Source organism: Aythya marila (assembly GCF_965140915.1).
Source record: "Aythya marila genome assembly, contig: HAP1_HAP1_SCAFFOLD_169, whole genome shotgun sequence".
Classification (NCBI taxonomy): domain Eukaryota; kingdom Metazoa; phylum Chordata; class Aves; order Anseriformes; family Anatidae; genus Aythya; species Aythya marila.
The window spans coordinates 560855-569102 of record NW_028137768.1 but is presented as its reverse complement, the minus strand read 5'-3'; the positions used below and the strand labels follow the sequence as shown (position 1 = coordinate 569102).

The 8248-nt window shown below is 49.8% G+C and overlaps 1 protein-coding gene across 1 annotated transcript; it reads left to right on the top strand.

Annotated features, from left to right (window-relative positions):
- Positions 1 to 5105: 5105 nt before the first annotated feature.
- Positions 5106 to 6080, top strand: LOC309890561 (olfactory receptor 14A16-like; the record flags this gene model as incomplete). Its single annotated transcript, XM_082784985.1, has 1 exon — positions 5106 to 6080. One exon carries the CDS (start codon positions 5106 to 5108, stop codon positions 6078 to 6080), a length of 975 nt encoding a protein of 324 aa, XP_082641111.1.
- Between the last annotated feature and the right edge of the window lie 2168 nt (positions 6081 to 8248).

The following is an 8248-nucleotide window of genomic DNA, read 5'->3' as shown; positions in this document are numbered from 1 at the left end:
GTGCCAGGGAGTCAACAGGGCATGGAGCCCACAGAGCATGAGCATGTCCAAGGTGGAGCCACCCAGAGGTAAGATGCTAAACCTGGGATGGAACAGGCAAAGGAGAGCTCTGCAACTGCAGGGAACACAGCAAGCACAGAGAAAGCAGTCTGCTGAATTAGTTGTTAAACCTCTGGTGAAATTTCAAAGACTAGATTGAATGAATCACTCCAAAATGTCTCTGCCATTGGAAATGAGTTGGACTCAATGAGCTTTGTGTGTCTCTTCTACAAAGGGAAGGCGAGGAGGTGAGGTAATTTGCAGATGTCAGCAGCAGGGACACTGCCACTGCCCTCCCCTTTTCCACTTGCTGCTTTGGGGCTGTTCCAGCCTGGGCTGCTCTGCTGGGCTTGGCTGGGGAGAGGACGGGGAGGTGTAGAGAGCTGGGGAGGGTCTGGGCTGTGCTGGTCTCCTGGCAAAGACAAGGAGGAGCAGCAGAGCAGGGGCTGGGCTGGGCCCTTGTTCTCTGGACACCCTGGCAGATGCTGCCCCAGGGCAATGGTCCCAGAGCAGCCCCTCACAAAGACCATTCCCAGCACTGGGCTCTTGACCCAGCTCACACAGGTGGTTTGGAAGGACATGGAAGGACACCAAATGACTACATCAGGAATCCACGCTTGCCCTGTCTATATGAGACGGCCCATAGTATTGGTGCAGTGAGATGAGCCTGAGTGAACACAAGTGCCAGAAACTATTCCCTAAGGCTGCTATCATGTGGACAGACAGAGTCTCAAGGTCCCCTCTCTTTAGAGGTATGGTCTCCTGGGAAACCAGCTAAATAAAGCAAAATTAGACATCATGACCTTCACAACAACTCCTTATCTGTAGAGTTCTCACCATTTTCCTAAAATTCATTTATTGATTCATTTTTCCACACAGAGATGGGCATTTCCTTCAGGATGCCCTGGTGTTGCTAAATGCTACATGGGGAAACATGAGGGACTGTGCAGGGCATCCCCTGCACCCACTGCTCCTGGGGGGGGAGGACGTAGGCTGGGAAGAGACCTCCTGAGCACAACTACTCCTTGTAGCCCTGTGGATGCTGGCTGTGAGGTCACTTTTGTCCCAGCCCCTGGCTGGCCAACAGCAGGGAGGCAGAGCCTCCGGGGTCATAAAGGCCATTAGAAAGCTACCCCCGACAAGATGACACGTATGGGAGGCCAGGGGAAGGCCAGGAAAATAAAGTGGCAGATTGGTGGAGAGAAGACTGAAGTGGCTAAGAGAAAGGAAAGATTTGGAAGAGAGAAAAGGGTTTCAGGTAAGGGTGCTGATGCTGGAAAATATTCAAGTTTGGCAATATTTCTTACTTGCAACCTTAGGACATACATGTAGTTCTACCCAAAATGCCATCCCTCACCCTGAACAAATCCACTGCTCTAATCCCCAGCATCAAATCCTACCTTGAACTCAAACTCCAAACACATCTCCTGTTACCATTAGTCTTAACCTATTGATCACCCTTATCTCAGGCCTTTAATTTCTATTATTAAATTCACAGTTTTAATAGCAGCCCTCATCCCCAAACAAAGCAGATAATAAAACCGTAACCAAAAATCTAGCCCATACCTTAAACAGTAACTGGCTACCCAAAGCAGAACACCAAAGCCTCCCTCTAAGACTCTGACAAATCCCTAAACCTGGAAAGCAAGATCTAATCCCTAGACCCTAACCTGAAGACCTAACTCCCAAATCCCTGCACTCTGATCATGTAATCAAATCAGGTTGGCCCCAAGAGGCTGATATAGATCTGGCCAGGTCATAGGGCTCAAGGAGATGGGTGGGGATGTTCTTCTGAGGTAAGTCACCTGTGCCTCAGGATCTCAAGAGGAGGCCCATGGCTATGCAGGTGGGTGTTGGAGTATTGTGCCTAAGGGCCTGATAGGCTGCCTTCAGGCACATGGCTGGTGTATCATAGAATGATAGAATATCCCGAGTTGGAAGGGACCCATAAGGATCATCGAGCTCAACTACTGGCACCACACAAGTCTACCCAAATATTCAGACCATATGACTGAGAGCACTGTCCAAACTCTTCTTAAACTTCAGCAGGCTTGGTGCCGTGACTATGTCCGTGGGGAGCCTGTTCCAGTGGGCGACCACTGAAAACAATAAAATAATAAACAAAGAAAATAATTTGGCGCCTGCCCCTCCATTCTCCCTCATGAGGAAGCTGTAGACCACGATGAGGTCTCCCCTCAGCCTCCTCTTTTCCAGGCTGAACAGGCCAAGTGCCCTCAGCCGCTCCTCATACGTCTACCCCTTAGGCCCTTCATCATCTCTGTAGTCCTCTGGACGCTCTCCAATAGTTCCACAAAGAAACCCATGTGAGCCTCACCCATAACCTAAATCTCCCCTCTTTTAGTTTAAAACCATTCCCCCTTCTCCTGTCATTAAGTGATTGAGAAAAAAAATAATAAAAAAAAAGCCCTCCATCTTTTTAATAAGCCCTCTTTAAGTACTGAAAATTTGCAATGAGGTCACCCCGGAGCCTTCTCATCTCCAGGCTGAACATCCCCAGCTGTCCCCCGGGGGTCAGTACTGGGTCCAGTCTTGTTCAACTTACTCATCCTAGACAATGCAACAGAGTGCAACCTTAGCAAATGTGCTGAAGATACAAAACTGGGAGGAGGGGCTGATACTCCAGAAGTCTGTGCCGCCATTTGGAGGGACCTCAGTAGACTGTAGAGCAAGGCAGTGAGGAACCTCATTAAGTTCAAGAAAGGCAAGTGCAAGGTCCTTCTCCTAGGAGGAATAACCCCATGCACCAGTAGAGGTTGGGCGGTGACCTGTTATAAAGCAGCTCTGCAGAGAAGGACAAGGCAGTCCTGGTAGACAGCATGTTAGCCATGAGTCAGCAATGTTCCCTTGCACCAGCAATGTTCCCTTGGCCAAGAAGGCCAACGGTATCCTGGGGTGCATTTCAAAGAGTGTTGCCAGCAGGTCAAGAGAGGTGATCCTCCCCCTCTACTCAGCCCTGATGAGGCCTCAACTGGAGCATTGTGTCCAGTTCTGGGCCTCCCAGTACATGGAACATGGAACTGTCCCAGTACAGGGACATGGAACTACTGAAGAGTCCAGAGGAGGGCTACAAAGACGATGAGGAGACTGCAGTATCTCTTATACAAGGATAGGCTGAGAGAGCGGGGCTTGTTTAGCTTGGAGAAGAGAAGTCAGAGAGGGGATGTCCCTTAGAGGGGGATGAGAGAGAGATGTTCTAGGGGAGTTTTATATATCTTTTTAGCTAAAGGTAAAGACCCCATGTTAGGGAAAAGGCAAAAAGGAAGGCAATATTTTTAGGAGGCATACCCTGACAAAATGCTAATACTTACATTTCCAGTCTCTGAAGTTCTCATGGAATCTCTTATACAACGTCTGGCACCTCAGAGGTGCTGTACTTGAGAAGAAGTTAAGAGAAATCCCAACTTTTTATATTGAAAGTTCTGGGCCCAATTTGAGCCTTAAGACAACAAACTGAGGATGAGATGTCTCAACTGAGTCCTTGTGATCTCTTGCCTCAGCTTGGGAAAATGGGATTCCTGCCAGTCACAGTCTGGGTGTTCTGCCTAAAAGTGGAAGAGGACAAGGTGATTCTTTGATGCAACTCCTCCTGATAGGAGAAATGACACTGCTGAAAGTAAGTGTCACTCCTCATCTGACGGAGGGATCATAGGGGATTGCGTCAGCCTGTTTCAAAGTTGGTTCCCTGAAGGCCCAGTGACAGACATCTCAAGGGACACAAGAGAGGGCAGGGACAGTGAGGCCTTGGGATGGAGCTTTGCAGCTGAGCTGGGCTGGGCTCCTGGGTCCAAGGGGAGCTCCTGGCAAGCGGGCAGTGCTGCAGGGAGACAGCTCTGCCCAGGAGCAGCTCCTCTGCACAGCACAGCAGGGCTGGGGGCACTGCCTGCAGGGGACAAGGGCACCTGAGAGAAGGGAGGGAGATGTTAAAGGCAGTGTGGAGGGGGGATGCTGAGAGCTCACTGCGGGAGAAATCTTCACAGCCCTGAACAGGGTAAGTCTCTGTCTGCAGGGCAAGGCAGATGCAAGTATCCTAGGGGTCTCTTCTACAGTTGTCAGTTCCATGGCTGGTAGTCCCGAGGGATCTGTGGCTCTAAACTACAGTAATATAGGTTTCCTGGCTTATATACTGGCTTCTCCAGTGCAGAGGATGGAGCTGTTTCCTGGATCAATGATTTCCTGCCTAAGCTGTCAGAGGGGCAGGACATGAGGTTTCCTTCTCACAGGGCTGGTGGCAGGCTGTGAAGCCAGGTTGCAGGCAGGGTGCCCAGGGCTGTGGTGCCGAGCAGGGTCCATGCTGTGCCCCAGGGGCTGTGTGCTGGGGCAGGGCCTCTGCTGCCTGCCAGGCTCAGCACTCAGCCTGCAGAGGAGCTGCCCAGGGAGCTGTGGGCTGAAGCTGTGGCTGGTAGTAGCAGGGCAGGGTCCTGCTGGTGTCCAGAGGCTGCTGCCTTGGGCAGGCTGCTCACAGATCCACAGCACCCCAGGAGCAACCTTAGGCGAGAACAAAAGGAAAGACCAGCACATGCACTAATGGAAGGGAAGGAAATCTCTGGTGTTTCTCATTTCTTTTACATGCCCTGAAGGAGAGTCTTGGGGCATGATAATGGAGTTGTCAGGCTGTGTCCTTCACTGAGGCTTTCAGAGCATGACACTGAAAAAGAACTGTAGGTCAATGAAGAGCCTCAGAATTTCCCTTCACACCCCTCTCCTTACAGAGAACACCAAAACCACCTTTAGTGTTCCTCATGGGATTGCTGGATGTCCTGCTTGGAACCTGAAAACAGAGGTGCCTCTGGCCACTGGGCACCACAGATTCATCCCAGCGCCCTTCACTGGATATTGTAGGGTAGTACTGACTTCTGCTAAGCCCTCAGAGGATCTTCCTGGACATTGAGGCACCTCAGAGAGAATAAAACAGAGCTCATAAGGAAGACACAGTGTATCTTGATGAGGAGGAATCTCTGAAACACAGTAGCAGTTTTACTCAGACAAGTCTCACTAATGTGACTATTTTTCCTCCAGTGAAAGGCATCCATACCCAGAGGCAGCAAATGTCCAACAGCAGCTTCCCCACAGAGTTCCTCCTCCTGCCATTTGCAGACACACGCGAGCTGCAGCTCCTGCACTTCGCGCTCTTCCTGGGCATCTACCTGGCTGCCCTCCTGGGCAACGGCCTCATCCTCACAGCTGTAGCCTGCAACCACCACCTCCACACCCCCATGTACTTCTTCCTCCTCAACCTCGCCCTCCTCGACATGGGCTCCATCTCCTCCACTGTCCCCAAAGCCATGGCCAATTCCCTGTGGGACATCAGGGCCATTTCCTATGCATGTTGTGCTTCCCAGGTCTTTTTCTTTGCTGTCTTTGTCGCAGCAGAGTTTTCTATTCTCATCATCATGGCCTATGATCGCTACATTGCCATCTGCAAACCCCTGCACTATGGGACAATAATGACCAGCAGGACTTGTGTCAACATGGCAGCAGCTGCCTGGGGCATTACTTTTGTCTATGCTGTGCTGCACACTGCCAATACCTTTTCCCTCCCTCTCTGCCAAGGCAATGCCCTGGACCAGTTCTTCTGTGAAATTTCCCAGATCCTCAAGCTCTCCTGCACAGATGCCTACCTCAGAGAAGTTGGGCTTATTGTGGTTAGTGTCTGTTTATTATTTGGTTGTTTTGTTTTCCTTGTGCTGACCTATGTGCAGATCTTCAGGGCCGTGCTGAGGATCCCCTCGCAGCAGGGCCGGCACAAAGTCTTTTCCACATGCCTCCCTCACCTGGCTGTGGTCTCTCTGTTCATAAGCACTGCCACATTTGCCTACCTGAAACCCTCCTCCGTGTCCTCCTCCTCCCTTAATCTTTTGCTGGCAGTTCTGTACTCGGTGGTGCCTCCAGCAGTGAACCCCCTCATCTACAGCATGAGGAACCAGGAGCTGAAGGATGCAGTGTGGAAAGTGATGACTGGAGTTTTTGAGAAGCAAATAACTGCATGTCCATTTCATATCACTCTTAATGTAACTCATTAAGGGCCAAGGAAGATCTTGTTGTTTTCTTTTTTTCGTTTTTCTTTTTTTTTTTTTCTTTTATCTTTTTTTTTTTTTTTCTTTTTGCTTTACTTATGTGGTGATATATTTTAAAAAATAAAAAAATCCTTTTATTTCCTCTTCCAGTTCGCTACTGAATGTCTCATGTGACTCTGAGACTTGGTATAAAATAGGTGTATTTAATGGGCAATTAAATATTTAATATGTATTTAAATAAAAAGTTGGTTCCTGCAGTGACTTGCTTGCCTGAGATGCTTCCTCAGAGAAAGGTGGTGGCACTTGGCTGTGTGCAGAGGTTGAGGGGAAAAGAATCCTGGCACAGCATCAACGCCAGGGAGCCCCAGGGCTTTGTCTGTCCAAATCAGCTCTCCATTTCACCTCCCACACTCTCCTACGGAGCTCTTGTGTTGCTGCAAGGACTGATTGCACTTGTTACTTGCTCATCGTGCTGCTGCGGGCAGTCCTGTGTCTACAGGCAGGGAGAGGCCAGGAGCTCTTCTCTAACACAGCTTGCTCCATACCAGCATCTCCAGTATAAAAGTGGATCTGCTCAGGGCAGCGCCTGAAAGCCCAGCTCTTCTGCCAGAAATGCTCTCATGGATATTTCAAAGGAATAGACTTGAAAGAGACTCCTGGCTTTGCTTGTTTCTCTGTGGGCTCAGGCAGATAAGATAGGAGTCCCAGGATCATATTTTAGGCAGGGAGGGATGATTCCATTCCTGCCTGTTGGTGCCCAGCACCCATGAGATTTTGACTTCACCGGCCTGTATCCACAGCATGAAAGGCTGTCTTCCTGGGAGAGTCAGGGAGGACCAGCAGAGCAGGGGCTGGGCTTAGACCTTGTTCTCTGGACACCCTGGCACATGCTGCCTCAGGTCCAAGAGCAGCCCCTTGTAACCACCATTCCCAGCACTGGGCTCTCGCCCCAGCTCACACAGATGGTTTCTTCCTTTGGATATGGACACTAAATGACTACATCAGGAGTCCATGTTTCCCTTGTCCATATGAGACTGCACCCAGTGTGGGTGTGGTGAGATGAACCTGAATGAGCCCAAGTGCCATAAGCTCTTCCCTAAGGGAGCCAGCCATGAATTCCAGTGGGACAGAGAGAGTCTAAAGTTCACTTCCCATTGGAGGTACAGTTCCCTAGAATACCATCTGAATAAAGCAATCCTAGTCATCATAACTGTCACATCAACCCCTTCTCTGCAGAATTTGCCTAAAATATGTTTTCCCAAAGTATATATAAAGTTCTTGAATCACTTTTCACACATGGGTGGGCATTTCCTTTAGGATGCAATGGAGTTGCTAAAGGCTGCATGAGGAAACGTGAGTCTGGACATGTAGAAGACCTTCTGAAGCATGAGATGGTTGGCAGGCAGAGTACCCGAGGGACTGTGAATGGCATGCATCTGGTGCTCCTTGGTGGGATGGAAAGAGGCTTCCTGAGCACAACAGCTCCTTGTGACCCCTGTGGATGCTGGCTGTGAGGTCACTTCTGTCCCAGCCCCTGTCTGGACAACAGCAGGGAGGCAGAGCCTCTGAGGTCACAAAGGCATTCAGGAAGCTGCCACCAACAAGGTGACTCCTTTGGGAAGGCCAGGGGAAATCTGGGTGACTAAAGGTGGGAAATTTGGGGGAGAGAAGAGGGACTTGGCTAACAGAAAGGAAAGATCTGGAAGAGGTGAGAGGGGATCAGGCAAGGCTGTGCTGCTGCAACACTTACTAGGAAAACATCCATGTCAAGCCCTGGCAATATTTCTACGCAGTAACTGTAAGCCCTACCCTAAGACCTAAATGCTATCCCTCTCTCTGCAAGGAATCCACTACTCTTACTCCTAACCCCAAATCTCATCTGGCGTGGGTTAGCCAAGTCACAAATCCATAAGGCCTTACCGTACACTCTTAGCTCAATTCTCACCCTATTCCTCAGCCTTTCATCCCTAGCATTGAATTCCAGCCTTAACATGATTCCTCAACAAAGCCCTGACAAAAATCCCAACAGATAACATCGTCTCCACACTAGACACAGACTAGAAGCCAACGCAGTAAACACAGGCCTCCCTCTAATACTCTGCCCAACCACTAACTCTGGAAGGCAAGATCTAATCCCTAAACCCTAACCTGAACACCTAAGCCCCAAATCCTGC